The 20404-nt window shown below is 52.9% G+C and overlaps 9 protein-coding genes across 9 annotated transcripts; 2 read left to right on the top strand and 7 right to left on the bottom strand.

The window, feature by feature from the left end:
- Positions 1–193: 193 nt before the first annotated feature.
- On the bottom strand, positions 194–1602 carry PV08_11160 (uncharacterized protein; the record flags this gene model as incomplete). Its single annotated transcript, XM_016385471.1, has 5 exons — positions 194–552; positions 609–1313; positions 1364–1429; positions 1480–1493; positions 1565–1602. 5 exons carry the CDS (start codon positions 1600–1602, stop codon positions 194–196), a joined length of 1182 nt encoding a protein of 393 aa, XP_016230415.1.
- A 560-nt stretch (positions 1603–2162) lies between these two features.
- On the bottom strand, positions 2163–2953 carry PV08_11159 (uncharacterized protein; the record flags this gene model as incomplete). Its single annotated transcript, XM_016385470.1, has 2 exons — positions 2163–2495; positions 2546–2953. The coding sequence occupies 2 exons, from the start codon at positions 2951–2953 to the stop codon at positions 2163–2165; spliced, it is 741 nt and encodes a 246-aa protein (XP_016230414.1).
- Positions 2954–3525: 572 nt separating this feature from the next.
- PV08_11158 (uncharacterized protein) lies at positions 3526–4503 on the bottom strand (the record flags this gene model as incomplete). Its single annotated transcript, XM_016385469.1, has 1 exon — positions 3526–4503. One exon carries the CDS (start codon positions 4501–4503, stop codon positions 3526–3528), a length of 978 nt encoding a protein of 325 aa, XP_016230413.1.
- Positions 4504–4887: 384 nt separating this feature from the next.
- PV08_11157 (uncharacterized protein) lies at positions 4888–6687 on the bottom strand (the record flags this gene model as incomplete). The annotated part of the gene is made up of 1 exon (XM_016385468.1): positions 4888–6687. One exon carries the CDS (start codon positions 6685–6687, stop codon positions 4888–4890), a length of 1800 nt encoding a protein of 599 aa, XP_016230412.1.
- A 2668-nt stretch (positions 6688–9355) lies between these two features.
- On the bottom strand, positions 9356–10486 carry PV08_11156 (uncharacterized protein; the record flags this gene model as incomplete). Its single annotated transcript, XM_016385467.1, has 2 exons — positions 9356–10274; positions 10365–10486. The coding sequence occupies 2 exons, from the start codon at positions 10484–10486 to the stop codon at positions 9356–9358; spliced, it is 1041 nt and encodes a 346-aa protein (XP_016230411.1).
- Positions 10487–11453: 967 nt separating this feature from the next.
- On the top strand, positions 11454–12830 carry PV08_11155 (uncharacterized protein; the record flags this gene model as incomplete). The annotated part of the gene is made up of 1 exon (XM_016385466.1): positions 11454–12830. The coding sequence occupies one exon, from the start codon at positions 11454–11456 to the stop codon at positions 12828–12830; it is 1377 nt and encodes a 458-aa protein (XP_016230410.1).
- Positions 12831–14059: 1229 nt separating this feature from the next.
- Positions 14060–15856, bottom strand: PV08_11154 (uncharacterized protein; the record flags this gene model as incomplete). Its single annotated transcript, XM_016385465.1, has 2 exons — positions 14060–15530; positions 15585–15856. The coding sequence occupies 2 exons, from the start codon at positions 15854–15856 to the stop codon at positions 14060–14062; spliced, it is 1743 nt and encodes a 580-aa protein (XP_016230409.1).
- Positions 15857–17306: 1450 nt separating this feature from the next.
- On the top strand, positions 17307–18885 carry PV08_11153 (aspartyl aminopeptidase; the record flags this gene model as incomplete). The annotated part of the gene is made up of 2 exons (XM_016385464.1): positions 17307–17435; positions 17491–18885. 2 exons carry the CDS (start codon positions 17307–17309, stop codon positions 18883–18885), a joined length of 1524 nt encoding a protein of 507 aa, XP_016230408.1.
- A 199-nt stretch (positions 18886–19084) lies between these two features.
- On the bottom strand, positions 19085–20254 carry PV08_11152 (uncharacterized protein; the record flags this gene model as incomplete). Its single annotated transcript, XM_016385463.1, has 1 exon — positions 19085–20254. The coding sequence occupies one exon, from the start codon at positions 20252–20254 to the stop codon at positions 19085–19087; it is 1170 nt and encodes a 389-aa protein (XP_016230407.1).
- Between the last annotated feature and the right edge of the window lie 150 nt (positions 20255–20404).

Genomic DNA, 20404 nt, shown 5'->3' with positions numbered 1-20404 from the left:
ATTTCTCTCCCTGATCATGGGATCACTCATCCCCCAGCATTTCAAACGCCCAGTATGCTCGAAGCGGGCCAATATGGAGTCTGTGTCTGCAAAATAGAAACCCATGTCTTGCCCAGATACTGCTGCTTTTCCCACACAACGCAACACGAGATCGACGAGCCGAATGCAAGCCTAGTTCCCCCATCTAATACTTCTACTGATTCTTGCACTCCGAGGCTTGTTGAGATCGGGGCTTACCACCCTCCTCTTCGTCTTCCTCATCAGACTCGGCCTCTTCCTCGTCTTCGTCATCCTCGTCATCCTCGTCGTCGAACTCGGCATCTTCGGCATCATCAAATTCTTCGAATGCCAATGCCTCTCCAGTGAACCAATCAATTGCTCGAGGAATGAGCTTCTCTTTGATGTCCTCACCGAGCTGATAGTCAAGTTCAAGTCTCTCTTCGATGTCGGATGCGACGTCGTCTTCGTCGGTGGGGGCTGCAGGTGGGGCAAAGAAGTTGAAAAAGGACTCGGTAGGCACGGTCTTCTTGATGACTCGAGTCTGCTTGGTATCTGGGGGACACAGTCAGTATGTCTGGACGGCTGCAACTCATGGACGTTACACATACTCTTGTTTCTCTGCTTCTTGCTCTCAACTCGGACGGTAAGATCCTTGCCGGCCTTCCAGTCAATGGTGTCTCCTTCAGCGTGATCGTAGATGAAATCGCCGCCGTAGCCGCTCTCCTCTCGGTAGAAGTACGTCTTGGTGATGGTCTTGTTCGTGAAGAAGTCGTTAGGAGCAAATTCAAAGATCAGGCGGAAACCCGGCCGGTCGAGATACTCCATCCGGATGTCTGTCAATGACCGGAGCGCTTCTTCGTCACGGTCCGTGATAAGCTCGGCCAGAGAAATCTGGTTCTTCATCGCTGAGAGCCAGAATTCTGGGATACCCTTGGTTGCTTCTGCGGGTGTGGTTTCGTCCTTTTCCTCTTCCTGCTCGGCATCTTCGTCCTCCTCCGACTTGCCGGCCGTCACCTCTTCCTCTGTGGGCTCGGTCTCTCCATTGACGATGGCAGCTCGCTTCTCATACAATGGGGTGAATTTCGCAAAATACTTTTTCTCGAGCTGCAGGACTTCTTCTTGGAATTCCGCCTCCAACTTGGCGTGGTCTTTCTGGATGCCTTTCAGGCCGGTGACACGGCGACGGACTACGGGAGGTAAGGACTCGATGTATCCAGACGAACGGCCGACAAGTGTGGAGAGCTTATTCTGCATGAGCGAGACAAGTGCCGGGTTTGAAGCAAATATGCTTGCGGTGGCGCGATCAAGATCCTCTGAGAGCGGTCAACTAGCCGCCCACGTCTCAACTTCAAGAGATGCCCACCTTCAGGGATGTCACCTATCGTGGGTGCTTGAGCGTGAGAAGAGATAGGCGCATTTGACGCGGGTGCTATAAACCTGTGAGTGGGAGAGGACGCGCAACCGGGTGGAAGGACGCACTGTTTTGGGGGGTTCTGAGTCGAACTTCGGATTAGTACATCATGATACAAAAATGAAGATCTAGGCAAGGTGGCAGGGTACTTACGGAGCGGTGACATTGCGTCCCTTGGGAATGTCGGCCATCTTGCTTGTGTCTTTCGATCAGGATCGGGCTGTGATGATAGAATGAGAGAGAGAAGGCAAAGAGTTGGGAATCTGGTGGGATGAAGAAAATGGCTTTGCACACGAAATTTCGATTGGACGCAGCGAGCAACCGCAGGCCAGAACATCATTTTCCCGCCGCCCTAAGAACAGCAACCCAGCGCTAGTACCGTTTGGGCTCTACCCCAGCACTGCCCTCTTGAGGCCCTTCACACGCAGTAGTGAACCCAACAAATTACATTAGGTCGGCGTCTAAGCTCCAGGCAGTGGGATTTTCTTTCGGTGAGCAATATCAATTAGTCTACGTGGCCATGTCTCACTCGGTCTGCTCATCCAGCGTGATTGAGGTTGCGGACCACAGGATGGATGGCGATGCAGAGTTGTGTCTCATATCGAGAAAGCAAAAATAAATATTCGTTCCCCAAATTCCACTGTTGTATTTGTTGGCCTACCTCTGCAGTAGCAATCGATCTATGACGCTGAGAACATACACATACACATCCTGCCACTGCCCTGATATTCGTCGTTGCCTATGAGATCACTCAGGTGTATTGCCAGGCCGCAAAGAGCTGAGAGCTGTCGATAGCAATGGCATCAACCCCCAGACACTGGGATACATTTCCACGAGGCACAGTCGCATTTGCCATGTTTGCGAACACCTGCCATATGCCCGACTCCTCAGTTGGACATGCCATGAAGCCATCCGACCCAAAAGCATCGATGGTGAGCCGGCCGAAAGGAGCTTGTGCATTCTTTTGGTATCGGAACGGACAGAGAACGGATCCCGCCGGTCTGAACGCAGAGTGAGCCTCAGTGTATCCAATTTCTCCGTTTCGCGTCACGTAGATTTGTTGACCACCGGCAACAACGACTGCCTGTTTGCGAGTCAATGGCTGCCGCGACTTCCTCAATTGACAAGACTTACCATGCTGCAGAGAGAGAAGACAGTTTCGTTGCCGGGCGGACATCCTCCAACCTGGTCCACCTCGACCGGGCAGTACGTCAGGGTTTCGATTCCAAGCCAGAAGCGCAGGCCGGCAGCATTCATGCGGAGGTAATCAACAGGGGATTCGCCACGAACAGCGACCACGGTGATGGGCAAGGTAGGTGTGGTGATCGCCGAAACGCCTGTGGATGAAGCTGTCGTGCTGGTGGGCTTTGCGATACTGCTCGAGATGGTTGTCCTGCGTGTCGAAGAGGTGCTATTGGCGTATCCGCAATCTTCATAGCTAGATGGCACCTTGGTGCAGAGTGAGGTGATCTCTTCTACACGTGGAGAAGCAAGACCAGCGCTCGAGAGCAGTGCGATCGTTGTCAAGACGAAGAACTGCATTTTGAGGTGGGTAGCGAGACGATGCGAAGGCTCAGCAGCGAGAAGAACTCATGAGCGAGACAAGTGAAAGCCTTGAAGAACAAGAAGAACAAGAATGTGATTTGGAAGGGCTCGTCGACAATTCCAATATCTCAGAGGAAGATGTTGATGTGTCATGCCATCAAGAGGTTTCTCAACGGCTCCTCGCAGCTTCCTGGTGAAGTTTGTGTAACGTGGTAGACCAGGAGAATGAGAGATTATCAGTCGTCCGATTTCGATATCAACTTCAGCCCGCATCCCGTCCCTGTCGGATTCCTCCCTCCTACACCTCCTCGGTAGCCAAACATGGCTGCGTTCCAGGTACACCATTGTTACTGGAGTTGCCGTATCGGTCCCGAGAACCATAGCGAGATACGCTACTTCAACCCATTCTTCGGGTTCGATATCACTTGTTCTTCCACGCCACGCGTCCACGGCTCTGCTGCCGTCTGAAAGATGATATCTGCGGAGTTTGAATGTGTTCAGCTTAGGCTGGCCTTGTCATCGAAGAAACCACCCTTTCGCATTGCGGTAACGTTCGTACAGTCCAGGCTTCACATGAGCCACCCTGACTCCGGGTCTACAGCATCTGCTCCTGAAGAGTCTAGACGTTGCCTGTTGTTCTGCCAGTGAATCCATGCCAGACCCTGAAGAAAACAGTCTGCCAGATCATCTAGTTTCGAGATTTCGTTGCCATGACCCTTCTTCCCTCGTACTTCTTTCTTCCATACCGAGACGAATTGTTGAGCGAAAGGTCTCAGAGCCGTGCTCACATCTACCTTCGAAGCTTGCGATCGATCCTCTAAAATCCTGCCAACAATATCGATTTTCGCGCTCTTGACTTCTCGCCCGGTCGCTCTTTTCTTCGAGGGCCCTACAGTTGAATCCGGCCCCTCGAGCCAATAACGGTTGACTCGGGTAGGTAGCATTGGCTGTACGTCCAGCTTGAGCTTGTCACGCTCAACCAAGGTCCGTAGAACGGCATAGAGCATACCCTCGAACACGCCAACGCGGATGGTCCATTCAGGAACCGCAGCTCGGCCACCGGACCGGAACCTTTGCCTCTCTATCAATACCACATCCGGCTTGTACGTCTGCAACATGTGCTTGATCAAAATGTAGGAGTGTCTCGCGAATTCATCCGGCTCGAACGATTCTTTGATGGTGCTGTCCAGGAGGGGTGACGTCGCTGCTCGCATATCCCCTTGCTGCACACCGTCAGACGGAGGAGACCCATTTGTGAACCCCTCCGCTGGCTTAGACACCGACAATCGATTCCATGCTTGCAACGTTGGCTTGGCTGCTTGAGCCTTGGTCGCAATGAAATGAGCATACGCAAGATTTCTGATCCCCATATCAATGCTCAACAAGCTAAGTTGACCTTCATTATAGCGCTGCCTGTTCTTGACTGCATTCCGGATACCATCGACGCGTATCGCTTTCGTCCCTGAACATGGGGAGCCTATGGTCACTGCCAGTCGATGCAACTTTTCCAACGTTAGTGCTTCCAGCCAATGTTTCTGGCCGGGCATTCCCTCGTTCTCGAAAATGGTCTTTGCCAGGATTCCCTAGCGTGATCTCCGGCGAAGGCGCTTCAGTGGATACATCGCACTTTCGTCTACCCAAGAAGAAAGATTGACACCACGTTGGTGCCAGGGAGAAAACGCGTCGTGGTAGCGTGATCACGTGTCAGCCGTTCCAGAGCCCGTTTCCGACCAAAAAGGACTAAAGTCAAGCAATGGTAATTCGTAAAATATACTAAAAGAAATAGAGTCAAATTCAGATCCAAATGTATACTATTACAAGACGCCGAGCTCGGGGAAAACCATGTCCCGACAACGCCCTTTTCCATACCAAAGCAAAAGGGTATCTTCATCACCAGAATCCGTCCTGTGCAAAAACAATTTTTTGTTTCCTTAATCCTCCGTCGCTGAAATGCTGTCAAATTCTCCATCGAATGCATCGCCTGCATGCTCCAAATAAACCAAGTTGGTCCACACCCGAAAGTTTACGACGGCCATGTGCGCCAGCATCCTAGCCATGCTCTCAATTTGGAACGGAATACGCCCCTGACATGTCTGCTGTTGGATCTGTTGCCATTGCTTTTGAGCTTCAGAAATTCTCAGAGTCGTCATGCCCTGGAAATCAGCGGCATGCTTGAGTGCACTCTTTTCCAGGTCGCTCCCGATAGTCGCGGCACGAACATGGTCTCGCTGCTCTGAGATGAACAAATTTCTCAACCGAGCTGTAGTTTTGGCAATATCGGCCTCCGCGATCTGCGTTGCCAATCCGCAGGCATGACGAGCGGCACGAACAAGCTCGAGGCCAATAGCACCTGCATGCTGGTACCACATATCCGAGATCGATGTGCCAGGATCAACGTAACCCTCAGTCAAGTCCATAAGTCGACTGTATAGGCGAGCGCGTGTGTCCATAGCCCGATTGTGCAATTGTCTTCTCGCCAGCGGATCCTGGCTGCTAGCATCCCTCCGATAGCAGACAAGCTCATCGAAGACCTTGAGAGACATTTCGAGATGGAGGAAGTCTTGAATCTCATCACGCATGGTTCTCAGGCGCGATCTGTCGTACTTTAGGGTTTCTGGGATTATTGGATCCGGCGAAACACAAATCTTGACCAGTCCGTGAACCAAGGGCTCAAGTGCAAATGTTCGATGCGTCGAGTGCGCAGTCGAGCAGAAGTCATGCTCTTGTTTTGCTGAGAGGTACCACTGTCGTGAAGGGCCCACATCTAGTCTCTCGCTCATGATGCGCAGGCGAAAGTACTCTTGTTGAAAGGGGACCGTGTCATCAATGAGATGATATCGGAAACTTCGGATCTGATGGTTCGCAACATCTAGCTTCATGGCTTCCAGGAAGGAGAACAACTTCTCGATCCCAGCAACCAGAGCATGCAGATCTCCCCTTTCTGCCCCTTGCCGGACCTGGTCGGCCATCTCTTGTGCGGACTCATCTCTGATTGGCGCACAGTGCGTCGTCAGAAGGACGCAGAGCCACCGAGCGAGCCGAACAACGTCTAGCAGGCCGTGGGACACTTCCTGAAGAAGTAGTGTGATATCGAGGTACTGGACTATTTGCTCTTGATCGCGGTCGGGCACCAAGATGCTCAGAAGCTCCTTGAGCGTCAGAAACATCTGGCGAAGTCTGGGCTTGAAGTATCGACCCTTGATTGGCACAAGACGACGTGCTTCTTGACATCTCGAGCATGACATCGAAGGATTATGCTGATACACTATTCTCAACTCCGCCTCCAAGCTCAGCCAGTATTTCTTAGCCTCTTGCCTCTTCTGCTCCCCTTTATAGCCGGAGACGGGCGTGAAGTGAAGGTCGTGGTCATAATTGATGTCCACCCTTAGATTAATATTTGACTGTATCCACATGAGGTCCAGCTCTTCTAGGGACTCTCTCGTCACCGGCGGTAGACGGGTGGCGTGAAGGAGAGCCTCGACCTCCTCCTCCGCTGTGCATGCGGGTATTCTAATCCGTTTGCGGCCGCTGTCTTCCTCCTCTTGCCTGCCTTCGAGCGCTGGTAGATAAGGGTCAGTGTCCGAAGCCTGTTCGTCTGCCTCGGATGCCTCTGAGGGGTACGGATGCCCGTCCAGAAGGGAGGCTTGCCCATGAGAGTAGTCAACATTGATATCCGGTTGCCTATCCCCATTGGGAGGGATGTCTAACCCGGTACACATGGACGATTTCATGGTCGCTAAACTTGGCGACGAAGAGGCCTCGGACAATGGGCATGTTGTGGCTGCAGGGCTGCGCCTGCCTGTTATAGGATCTCTCTCAGACCTTGGTTTATGACCGGACCCGCGTTGGCCATGCTTGCCTCTGCCTTCGACGCTGTCTGGTTCACATTCTTCTGATTCCCTCATAGGGGGCGTCCACGCGAGAAATAGTCATGTCCATTCATTGGCGCATCATTTTTCGCATGGGTCTCCGGATTGGCGTGCTTATGCTCAAGAGGGGGTCTTGTCAGACGTCGATATAGGCACAAGAGAGAGCTTGTTCCTTTGTTTTGCGTAGCAGAGGACGAAGAGGGGCGTGGCCAGCCAACGGCTCACGGCATCCGTTTGCCCAGCCAGCACAGAATCGGTTTGACGCAAAGCTTGCTGGACGGAGCACGCTCGCAGATGCAGTCTAATGATGCACGCCGGGATCGCGGATGTCTTGCTGTAGACGCTGGGGGAATGTAACAGTTGAGCAGGGAGATGGCTAGCGGCAGAAGGGCCACACGTGTGTGGTACCCTTGCAGTCCCAGAAGAACAGTGTTGCAGCTGAGATGCGGCAGAGTGAAGCGAGTGACAAGCGAGGCCCTCAGGAACAAAACTCCGCGCACTGGGGTTGAATGCGTCGTCCTCTGCTGGGGCGATGACTGGCAAGAAGAGTGTCGAGTTGGCCGATGCTAAACAGCCTCATTTTTTGTTTGGACACGAAGATCTCAGGTCCGTTTGATTCCTATGTTGTTGCTGGTGTCCGAGCCCTAGCCAGGGGAAAAGAGGGAGGGGGCCCCTTGTCCGGAAATTGCGGTCACCGAGCGGCTGTCCGAGAAGCAGCCACACCGAGCACAAGAAAGCGCTCTATGTCATGGTGGTGTAGGAAGACGTCGGCTTCGAAGACGCTGGACGTTGCTTTGGACAGCTTCGATGACTGTGGATATTGGTAGGCGAGCGAAGACCCCATCGCAAGTCGTTGGCAGTGGTCGTTCGCTGTAGTGTTCATGGAACCAACCCAGGCCCTTCTTTCAACTCGCACTTATTTGCTAGTACGTGGAATTATGCAAGTCTACAGGGACAAAAGCCCAATGATGGGCCTCAGCCAGCCTGGCGCACTGCAGGTGTCCAACCAAAATACAAAAAATTACAGGGCACAAATCAGCAACGTTGATGTCGCCAACCACGAGTACGAAGATGCGCCGGCGTCAATACCCTAGCTTCACTTTTGCATGAGTGAGCCTAGTGAGCCTTGCTGTCGAAGCCCTTAAATACAGGGAGAACATCTATTGCCACCGAGTTCCCTGTTCAGGGTTCCGAACCTTCTTGATTGACACTGGGCCATGGTCGGACCAAATAAAATGTATATCTAACAACTTCACCCTTCACCCAAGGAAGTAGAAGATCAACTGGCGATGCCCACTTTTTGCCTCCTTCACAATGATGTGACACTTGGGCTGCCCATCAGTCCGCCGTGTTACGTGGAAACGGACCCTTGTCTTACCTCGTACGAGTACCAAAGCCTCTCGACGGTTGCATACGCCACTTCGGCCAGGTGTAGTCAGAGCCACTGCTCACAGGGTCCAATTTACTGTCTTCATTGGGCAGACAAAATGCAGTGTCAAGAACAGCGTGGAAAAAATCACGCTCGACTCTGATTAAGTCGTCTCGAAGCAAGCACCAGAGAGCCGGTGGTGATGATACGATGAGCGCATATGGATGCCTCATGAAGACCGCACCTAGTCGCTGTTGACTGGTTCAGCCCCTCGTCGTCGCACCAGGTTCGGTGTTCTGACGCCAAAAGAAAACAACGACAGCGTGGGGTGTCGCCAATGACCAAAGCCAACACAGCGCCATGTTGCAAGCGAGATCCATGCCGTACGAGATATGGCATATCTGCACGGAGTACTCGAAGGGCAATTGCAAATGCGGTGACTACAGCTTTGGACTTTCGTGCTTGGGGCTCGGTATCATTATGGAAGCACTTCACCAGGAGACCAACAGAATCAGCCGCTGACTTCGAGATTTCCAACACCTGAGTATGGTTTCCACACTTGCTGGCGACTCGTCCTTGCGACTACTGTACGCTGCACCTTGGAAAAGCATGTTGCTGCACGAATCTCCTTTCAAGTATAGTGTCGAAACTAATCGCCTCACTTCTACATGCAACGAATGGCGGTGAGAGTCTCAAGCTGTCCTGAGTCGTCCAGAAATTTAGCCTGCGACAACGAAGGGGATATCTGTCTCAATTGAGACCAGGCGAAAGGCAAACCCAGTCATCGAATTCTGCTCCTGTCTCAGAGAGACCAGCTCATGCTTGACCGCGTGAGCGCGATAACCGTACAGGATCTTGGCCTCGACTACTTCAGTGCCCGTCACCGCCATCTAAGATTCCGGGTTCAATCATCAGCTGATCCCGGTCATATTGAAGACAATGAAGCAGCAAACCCGTGATGTTCCTGTTGAGGACATGCCAAAACAATGCTGGTCTGCAACCAGGCTGACGTTGTGTGACGACGTTGGCGGTGTGCATACCTAAGGAGCTCACCAATCCTGACTGGGAGGTTCCTGGGGCTTCAACCTCGATACGGAGTAGTTAAAGACACTTTAAAGCATTGCCTCGACCAGGAAACTAAGATCAATCGTGTTCGATAGACTATGGATCCTGGACCTTGACAACTACCTTTCGTGATCCAGCTGCGCCGGACTTCTGGTGCCTGTAGGCATTCACAGCGTCGTCGAACCCGCCTTCTCCGTACAAGACATAATCCATAGGACGCAATTTGCCAGCTTCGATCAGGTCTACTATCACTGGCTTGTACTGTTCAATCATTGCATTCAACCCTTCCGCCTCAGGGCGTCCAACCCCACCGAGCTTCAACAAGTGTGTCTTGCCACCCTCAAAATCACTGATACCTGTCCAATCATTCGTCGTTGCAAAGCATTTATTGGCTTCATTCGTTGCTTTGAAAAGTTCCTTGGCCAACAAAGGATCATCTGCCGCAGCTGCGTCAAAGATTTTCGACACTTTGCCCGAGGTGATTTCCATGACTGCCTTGACTTGCTCCTCGAGGGGGACCTTGTAGTCGAACGGGATTGCACCGAGTTCTTTGACTGCAGCGGCAGACTTGGTCGAACATGATGTCGCCACCTTGTAGCCACAGGCCCGGGCTAACTGTATAGCACATTTTCCAACACTACTCGCACCACCCAGCACAATGACCCAGTCGTCGTGAGCAGTAGGGAGGTTCTGCGGATCTGGCAGCGGGATTTTGAGACCATCAATCAAGCCAAGAAATGCCGTTTCCGCAGCCACCCCCAGTGTAGCAGCCTGTACCAACGAGATGTTCTTTGGCTTGTGCATGGTAACTCGAGCGTCCATAAGGAAATACTCCTGACCAGCAGCATAGTTCGTCGACCCAAGCCGGGTGCAACCGAAGACCTCATCGCCAGCCTTGAAGCCGTATTTGGTTTGAGCTTGCTCCCCGGCCTCAACGACAATTCCACCAGTGTCGACACCCAGGACCAGGGGCCAACTGACGACAAGGAGTCCATACTCGCTCATGAAGGAGTCGCTGCGTCAAAGTCAGAGCTTGCAAGATTAGAGATGCCAGTGGGCTATTAATACAGGCACCCCGGACGCCTCTGAACTCTGGACGACATACACTGGATTAATGGCTACAAAAACCGACTTCACAAGGAGCTGGTCCGGTCCCGGTTTTGGTCTCTCCAGCGTGTCAACGACTTTGGGGTCGGCCCCTTGGTTAGCAAAGATGACACCTTTCATGGTTACGGCGCCGCGATCAGATCAACCGCGATGTTAGCAGGTGCTAGTATCGATCAGAAGGCAAGGATCGAACTCGACCAAAGAGTGGGTCAGTGCCCTTGATATACCCGGACTTGCGACTCTCTGTTATCAGGCATCAGGATTGCAAACGTAGCACTCATCGTATTCTACCCGTGTGCTATACCGACTTGAGCAACAGGTCATTTTGTTTTTGCAGGGCCTGAGCATGTCGACGCAGGGTCTGGGCCAATACATGCCAGTCCCGGAACTGTGTTGGCATATTCTCTTGTGCCATAGGTCGCGCATGTAAAGAGGAAGAGAGTCTAGATTTCAGGAAAGACTGTAACAGGCTCTCTAAGGGGACCCAGAGCGGCCAAGTCTAATACCTTGTAGATATAGGGTTAGCATGGGAGGGATCCGACATGGATGTTGGTCTGGAATACGTCGAATACGAGGAGGGGTTGGTCAGCAACGAACGGGCTGCAAGTCTATTATATGGGAAGGGTGCAGAACAACGACAATCTCGGCAGGGCAAGCTGTGACTCGGCGAAGCAAGTTGACTTTGACATGATACGGCGGCATCGAAACATCATATCATAGTAAACCACAGAGAAAGCATGTGTAAGGAGCAGCGATGAGGTCGGCGACAGTTGCGACTAGTCGCCGGCTTTTGGAGTCAACGCCAGCTAAAAATGCAGTTTGTCTGACAGAGAAATAATCTGCGTTTTCGCACAACGCTGCGCCGGAACGACCGCATTTTTGCCGTGTCAGTCAAGAGCTTGATATTATGTTGGAGCTCCGGTCCCCGTCTCAACTTTCTCAACAGACCTTTGGATGCTCCCAAAATAATTGCCCGCTCTCTGCTTCGCACCGTTGACGTTGCCCAGACAATTGTCCCTCTTTCCGTGACGAGAGAAGAGCTTGCTTCCTTTGTCGATCGCTGTAGTCTGTCTTCTCTGTCGCTGCCATGGCGGGCAGACAGTCGGTAAGACTGCTCGCACGGCAGCTTGCGACGCAGCGCTCTCACGCCCAACATCAAATCCGCCGACCCTTCTCTAATACCTCGTGCTACCTTGAAGCGCACAATTTCACGATGCCGGCCATGTCTCCGACCATGACAGAGGGCAATATCTCCAGCTGGAAAGTCAAAGAAGGAGACTCCTTCTCGGCAGGCGATATCCTGCTGGAGATCGAGACGGACAAAGCTACAATGGACGTCGAGGCGCAGGAAGACGGAGTGATGGCCAAGATCTTCGCCGAGGAAGGGTCCAAGGCAGTCAAAGTCGGCACGAGAATAGCAGTGCTCGGTGACGCCGGCGACGATGTCTCGAGCCTCGAAATCCCGGCCGACGACTCGAAACCTACCGAGTCACCGGCGGACAATGTTCAGGGAGACAAGGAAGACGGAAACAAGTACGAGTCTTCTGGCGTTGAGAAAGAAATCCCAGGCACACCCGAAAACAAGAGACCGGCGAAAGACAAGCCCAAGACGAGTCCGAGTGGCCCTGGCCAGAACCCCAAATACCCTCTCTACCCCTCCGTGATAGCTCTTATTCACGAAAAGCACATCCCAGACGAGGAAGTCCTCAAGATCACAGCCACCGGACCCAACGGCCGTCTCCTAAAGGGTGACGTGCTCGCCTACCTGGGCACTATCGAGTCCGACTACCCGTCCAAGCAGTCGAAGCGCATCCAACACCTCGAACATCTTGACCTGAGCAATATCAAACTGCTCCCTACGCCGACGAAACCTGCGGGGACAGCGCCGACGACGGAATCAGCTACCGCCCCCGTACCAGAGGCGCCCAAGGTGACCAGCATCACCATCACCATCTCCCTGGCCGAAGTGCTCAAGGTGCAGAAACGAATCCAAGACACCCTGGGCACGACCATACCTCTGTCAACCTTCCTCGCCCGCGCCGTCGACCTCGCCAACGACGACCTGCCCAACCCCAGGGGCACAAAACCTTCGGCGAACGACCTCTTCAACGCCGTGTTGGGTCTGGACACCATCCCCACAACATCGCGCGGCACGTATCTGCCTCAGATCGATGCGTTCGCGACGACCTCGTCCCCCTCGTCCTCCTCGGCGGTGCGCAGAGCCAGTCCCGCGAAGCAGCATGATATCATTGACATTCTCTCGGGCAAGGTTATCCCTAAGCGCGCAGCACCACCGCGATCATCTACTGCTGCTGCGGCAGCAAGCCGAGGTCTATCGACGGCCGACGGCGCCCTCAACACATTTAGCCTGACCGTGCCCGCAGGCGAAGAGAAGCGAGCGAGGACGTTCCTCGAGCGAGTCAAGACCGTGTTGCAAGTCGAGCCGGGAAGGTTGATTCTCTAGTCTGTCCTATTCCTAATTCTTCACTTATGCCTGCGTCCTTTTGGTACGCTGTGATCATGTAACAAACGTTTTCGTAGTGCGCAACCTGGTTGCGACTGTGGTAGCTGAACACGAACGGGAGAAGTATTTATCAAAGGATACAAGGGGGAACAAAAACCAGCGTCAAAATTTCTCATTAGGTGCCTACATACTCATCTGGCTGTCTGGCTGTCTGGCTGTTGCGGGTGTGCCTTACTCTTGACTAGGTACTGGGGTACTGTACACCGTACGCTGTACGGAGACACTGTGCACTGTTTTGCACTGTGCCCCCATCTGTATGAGTATCTCCGTCGTACTTTCCACTCCCGTATCCCATTCATAAAGAAGGAGTGACCCGTCTCAGCCTGACTGTTTGTTTTCAAGAGGCTCGGTTCTACGGACCAAAGAACATTCGATCCGAGCGGAAAGCGAGCCTTTGATGATGATGCCAAGGGGTTTTATTCTTTTTTTCCCTACATCTGTGCATACTGTAATGTAGAGGTAGTAAGTAATGAATCTCGACAACCCCCTGTACGGAGCCAGGGACCGTCGCTGAAACCGCAATTGGCGATGGCAATCACAAGCCACAACCACAATCTCGATCCCAATCTCCCATCCACGTAGTCAGTCGTTCGTGCCTGGAAATAAAACACATGTACTCCGTACGTAGGTACGAATGAAAAATACCAACTCCAGTATCAAGTATGTACCTAGGTTGCTTGGTAGCTACTTCGTACATGTGCTGTAGGGGTACGTGTACCTGGACGCCTTCGCCAACTTGCCCGAATGCCAATCAATACCAACCTAAGGAAGGTATTGCTAGGTTATGCTAGAGGTACGGATACTCGTAGTAAAAAGGCACCAACTCCCGGTCCCTCCCATGTTGCCTTTCCTCTCTCCCGTATCGTTAAAAGTGAGTCAATCAATCAATCATTATCGCTGGGTTCTGGTCGTGGTAACTGTCGAGTAACTGTGGGTGCGAGTGTGTGTATGGATGGGTGTCTCCTATTATTGATTCGCAGATCATTCAAATGATTCATGATTCGTTTCATCTTGCCAAAACAAGGAGAATCATCATCTTCATCGTCATCATCTACCGGCGACCCTCTGTCGTGAGATGAAAAATATGATCGGAAGGTCGAGTGATACGTCGTCAAAAGTGGTAGGTGAAAACCTCCCGGTGCCCCTGTCTTGAAGCTCCCTGGATGTCGTCAACGGATCGCACCCCAGTCACCGAGTTTCCCGGATATCCCATCACTGTTGCGGCCGTCGTTGCCCTTCTTGCCAAATACGCGCCAGAACCGCAGAGTCTCGTCTCCAGCACCTGTCACCACGGTTGTGCCATCTGGACTTGTGCTGAGATAGAGAACACGGAAAGTATGTCCGGTCAGACTGACCACCTGCTCCATTTTTGGATATTTCCAAACCACAATTTGGTTCTGGCTGTACCCATGTGTGCTGACAATCTCGTCACTATTCTTGCTCCAGGCCAGATTGCAGACCTGGCTTCCTGTATCGACCTCCTTGATGAGAGATCCGGTTGATGTGTTCCAAAATTTGATCGACCGATCTGCTGTTCCACCTCCTGATGCCAGAAGGTGATGTTGATGAGGGCTCCAAGCGATGGCCTTGACTGCTGCAACGTGGTTCGAAAATCTGTACAATGGAGTCTCGGAAAGCTTGTCCCACACACACAATTTGTTGTCATTTCCTCCCGAAGCGAGCTGTCCATCTTCGGTGTTCCAACGCAGGCCGCATACTTCTTGTTTGTGACCAGCCAGACGTCTCAGATACTGATCCGGACTTCGCACATCTCGATGGTATATCAGCCGATCTCTTGATCCAGACGTCAGAATGTGGTCGTTCCAAGCTAAAGCTCCCACTCGAGCTGAGTGGCCCGTCATCGTCCTTAGTCTGCGAGACTTTTCGGCGTCATATATCTGAACGAATCCTTTGTGGGTTCCAACCGCAAGGTGCGACCCTCGTTGTATCCATGCCACAGACGTCACCACATCATTGTCTGGCAGCTTGCATAGCTGTGTGACCTTACCCGTGGTGCTGTTCCACATGTAGACACATGATCCCAGCCCTACCCCGAGGATATTTGCCGAACCCCAATCGACCAGATTGAGGTAGAAATCATCTGCCAGCTCTGGAGCGTCCAGCACTTTATAGGGTACTTTTGCAATGGGTCGGGGTTGTTTGCGGGGAGTCTGAAGAATGGATTGTGAGGAGTAGTTGATGGGCGATATGGAATAGAGGTCGGATCTTGCGTTGAGATTTATTAGGCCAGGATGTTTTCCGGTTCTTGAGGAAGGTGTCGGATGACCAGATCCTATCACCTTTTGAGGAGATTTGTATGAGAACATATTCTTGTGAGGAGTCGTGGGGGTTATGGAGGCTGGAGGCATGGCGGCCATCGATGGTTGACCGGGAGGAGTCTGTCTTCGTCCAAAGCGGTCGTCCGGGGATATCGATCGGAAGTCTTGAGGTACGGAGTCTCCCATCAGCTCATTTCGGAGTACTGTTGAATATGTTCTGTTTGCTTCTTCTGTTCGCTGAAAATGCAGTTCACCATGAGGAGTCTTCTTTCTTGATCGGGAGGGTGTGGCAGGAGATCCCTCGTCGTGGAGGAGACTATAGCTGGCTTGTAGATCTTGTCCGTCTCTATTTGGTATGAATCTGGCAATTCGTGTCAATAAACATTTCGGCGCAAGAAGGCGCTTCCTAACTCACCGATCACCATAAACCCGCTGTCTCTTGCGACTGGGGCTTCTCCCCGGCGTTCTGTCTCTCGATCTTCCTGCATTCTCAAACTCCTTCAGTCTCCGATTCAAAGCATCTGCTTCCATCGCCTCAGTCGCTCGTTGGACTGCGGACATGTTGCTGTCTTGAAGCGAAAACCGTTTGCTAGCAATTGTTGGAGGTGTTTTCGAGCCAACTGGAGTCGGTAAAGAAGGTGTTTGAGGACGATCAACGGGTGCAAGAGTTGCAGCATCGTCGGCCATGATGATTGCGGGTTGATGGTGTCGCGGCGCAAAGGCGGAGAAAGGATGGTCGACGGGGGCAACGTCACAGGGCAGTGAAGTTCAGATGAGCGTCAAGTGAGAGTGTGTCTGATGTTGCTTGTCACAATTTGTACCTAATGTAAGGGCCGGTTGAGGTTTGTTGCTGGCCTCCGCAACCGCGACCGTTTGAACGAGGGTGAGTGGGTGGATTTGCTATAAGAAAGGCTATGCACGCTGATAGAGAGGAGACATGATGCAGAGATATCGACAGGCAGCAGAAAGCAAATCGATGTGGCTCGTAAATGGCGACTGTTAAGCTTGGGTATAGTGAAGATGAGGGTGATGTTGATGAACCTGTTCAGTGTGTCGGTCTCTGCGGCTGCGTCTGTTTGCCGGACGGAGCCACTTATCTCAGCAATGTTCACCAGGTCAAAGCGCACCGACGCCTACAGTTTATGGTCGCGGTACCAGCCTAATCGCCGCCCGTTAAGCTACCAACCACCGCAAGACCCTTTAGGTGCATTAGGGGCTTCCGTTCATTCAGTCTTAACTAACTTGGGCGACATCCCTCCACCACCAGCGCCAAGCACTTGGGCCTTGTGCATGTTTATGGGCATATCCGAGTACACGATCTATGTATGTAGGTATAGATTGCCCATCAATCAGCGCCCTCATACTCCGTACCGGGGATTGAGAATGTACACAGGTAAACGAGTCCACACTACTGCGACTGTGAAGATAGTATTCATAGCAGGGGTAGTTGATGGCACGATTATCGTTGCTCTTGAGAAGTGAAGCTATTCTATGCACTCGAACCTTACCTACCTACCTGTATGACCATCACAACAAAGCACTTTACGCGGCCAGAAAAATGACCGTGGAAGCTCCAAAACATCGCGTCTCTTTGTTTTGGGCGGCAAGGGAGTAATTGGTGTTCTTGAATCACATGTTTCAGCATCTTCTCGGATCTTTCCCGTACTGGACTTGGTGGTGCTGTTTGAGAGATGCTTGCGGGGAGGAGAATGATTCGATGAGATGCTTGTTTCAGATCGGAAAGCTCTGGAAAGTCCCCTTCATCATGCCTCGTCTCCGTTTAGCTAACTTAGAGCCTGGATCGAATCCCCTGGTGAAGATAAGCGGCTTCAAGGGCCGAGGGCGATGCCGAGTTAATGCTCGCTAGGCATGAGAACTTGGACTAAAACCAACTTAGTGGTGGCTACGTACTAGAACTACCTAACGGGGTCTCGTGCTCATCCGGAGTACCAACTGCGTCCACGACTCCGTCCACCACGTCCCAACTATTTGCTGCCCTTGTTTTCAAAGAGTCCCAATCTATTGACTGTCTGCCTCCAAGAGTCTACCCTGGGATCTTGTGCGGCTTTCCCTACACTCGTACATGTTCTTGCGCCTATCCCTCAGAGGCCCGTCCACCATCAAACGCTACTCAACCATGGCTTGCCCTCATATCAAAGTCGCAGCCAACGAGTTTCTCGACTTTGTCAATGCCTCTCCGACGCCGTTCCATGCAGTCAAATCTGTCAAGGAACGGTTAAGCAAGGTCGGGTTCAAGGAGATCAAGGTATGGCCACTGTCACAGGAGCACATTCCTTCCGATGCTGACGGTCCTTCGACAGGAAAAGGAGTCCTGGTCATCAACATGCCAGCCCGGCGGTAAATACTTCCTCACTCGAAACGGTTCTACCGTCGTTGCATTTGCGATTGGCAAGAAATGGAAACCCGGCAACCCAATCTCCATGATAGGTGCACACACGGACTCGCCATGCCTGCGGATCAAACCTGTCAGTAAGAAACAAGGAGATGGGTTCATCCAAGTCGGCGTAGAGACATATGGAGGTGGCCTCTGGCACACATGGTTTGATCGTGACTTGGGCATCGCTGGCCGCGCAATGGTACGAGGGCAAGACGGGAATATTGTTCAAAAACTGGTCCGCGTAGACAAGCCCATCCTGCGTGTCCCGACCCTCGCCGTCCATTTGGATCGGCAGGAAACATTCAGCTTCAACAAAGAAACCCAGTTGTTTCCCATCGCCGGTCTCATTGCTGCCGAACTTAAACGGCAGGACGACAAGAAAGGCCAAGTCGAGCACGGGCAGGAAGGCGAGCAGAACAAGCCCTTTGCGCCGTTGAAGGCCATCACCACCAGACACCACTCGCATATCGTCGAGCTGATTGCCGCAGACGCTGGAGTGACACCTGAAGACGTGGTTGACTTCGAGGTTGTCCTCTACGACACGCAAAAGGCATGCCTGGGCGGTCTCAGCGAAGAATTCATATTCTCGGCCAGACTTGACAACCTGAACTCGACGTATTGTGCGACCATGGGCCTGATCAAGTCTGTGGAGTCACCATCTGCGCTAGACGACGAGTCGTCGATTCGTCTTATTGCTTGTTTCGACCACGAAGAAATCGGCAGCATGACAGCTCAAGGCGCGTTCTCGACCATGCTTCCTGCCATCATCCGCCGGATCTCGGTCCTCCCGTCCTCATCATTCGTCGATGGCTCCGAAGACTCATACGACCACGCTACCGACCCGGACGTCTCAACGGCATACGAACAGACTCTGTCGAGCTCGTTCTTACTGTCGGCAGACATGGCGCACTCGGTCAACCCCAACTACGGGGCCAAGTATGAACCAGACCACAAGCCGGAGATGAACCAGGGTCCGGTTATCAAGATCAACGCGAACGCAAGATACGCCACCAACTCGCCGGGCATCGTGCTGCTGCAAGAGGTGGCAAGGAGGGCGCCCAAGCTCATCGAGAGCGATGCTGAAGGAGTTCCTTTGCAACTTTTCGTGGTGCGAAACGACTCGAGCTGTGGAAGCACCATTGGTCCAATGTTATCTGCTCACCTGGGTGCCCGAACCCTTGATCTTGGCAACCCTCAACTCTCGATGCACAGTTGTCGTGAAACGGGTGGTGCGGACGATGTCCACCACGCCATCAGGCTGTTCAGCGGTTTCTTCCAGCACTACTCGTCCCTGGAAAAGTCCATCTTGGTTGACTAAGTTAATGCTTTTATGTATGAAGTACCGAGCATGTAAGACTATGGCCTGAAGTTTATATGTGTATGTCTTCTGTGTCTAGCCCAACCTCATCGTCCTATTACCCGTCGCACTAAACGGGATGTCAGACTCTCGATCCGCGACGCCATCGCTAATACTGAATTTCAACACGGGACGTCTATGATTTTGTTTCATGTTTTAATCATTCTAAGCCTTCGAGCAGATCGGACAGCTTGTCGACGTAATAATGCGGACGGGCGTCGCCCTCTAGAAACTCCTCCTTTGTAGCGACGCCGGTGAGCACGCCCAGGGTCCCTCCCAGCTTCCCCTCGAGACCAAAGCGGATGTCGGTGTTGGCGCGGTCGCCGACCATGCACGCCTTGGACCTGTCGAAGCGGAACTTGCCTTCTATGGCATCCATCATGGCCTGATTGGGCTTCCCAAAGGCCATGGGCTCCTGACCCCCGAGCATCTTGACCAGGGGCGCCGAGATGGAGCCTGCGCCGGGGAACAGCGCGCCGGCCGAGGGCAGCGTCGAGTCGGTGTTCGTGGCGAGGAACAGCGCGCCGCGCCTGACGTAGTGGTACGCGTAGCACAGCTTGAGGTAGTTGAAGTGGAAGTCTAGGCCGAAGAGCACGACGCCGACGTCCGGGTCCAGCGCCGGCGAGTCCTGCTGGGCCAGCAGCTTGTAGTCCTCGGGCGTGACGTCGCGCCGGTAGGCTGGATCGGTGCCGCCGAGGTGCGGCACCCCCTCGGCGTCCAGCTCCGTCTCGATGCCGGCCTCGCCGACGACGAACACCTTGTTCCGCTCCTTGAGCTGCGGGTGGTGCTGCGGGAGGATGCGCGAGATGTACACGGCCGCCGAGTACGACGAGCCAAACACCTCCTCGGCCGTCGCGGGGATGCCCATTCCCTCGAGCTTCTTCTTGTAATCCTGCCGCGACTTGGTCGAGTTGTTGGTCACGAACACGACTTGCTTGTTCTTCTTGCGCAGGAGGTCGAGCGTCGACGGCACGCCGGGGAAGAGGTGGTCGCCGGACCAGAGAACGCCATCGCAGTCAAAGAGGAAGACCTGTGTGGGTGGAAAACGTGCGTGCGTTAGTATGGGCAAGTACAATGAAGAGTTGGGACTTGAGATGCGTCTGAAACATGCGATGGCGCTCTGAGAAACCAAAGCCAACCCGACCCGACCCAACGCGACCCAAGACCGGAAGAAGACTTGAGGGCTGGATTTTTTGGTGGGAGCGGGAGTGAGAGGGTAGAGGGGGGGGGTAAGGAGGGTGGGTGTTTGAGGGGAATGACGCACATCGAATTTGTCCAGGAACTGTTGTATAGCTTCCTTATTGCCTGAGAGGTATTCCGGCGTTGACATGGTGAGCTCGATGCTACTCGTGGGTCGAATAGAGTGTGTTCAATGCAGTAAACAAGAAATGAAAATACTACGAAGCCAATATCAGGTCCATCCCATCCACGCCGGAGATGGGGAATCGTTACCTCATCCGCTCGGGAGATTCCATTGGGC

This window comes from Exophiala spinifera (assembly GCF_000836115.1).
Source record: "Exophiala spinifera strain CBS 89968 unplaced genomic scaffold supercont1.9, whole genome shotgun sequence".
NCBI lineage: Eukaryota > Fungi > Ascomycota > Eurotiomycetes > Chaetothyriales > Herpotrichiellaceae > Exophiala > Exophiala spinifera.
Note: the sequence above shows the minus strand (reverse complement) of the source record. Positions and strands in the feature narration are given on the sequence as shown.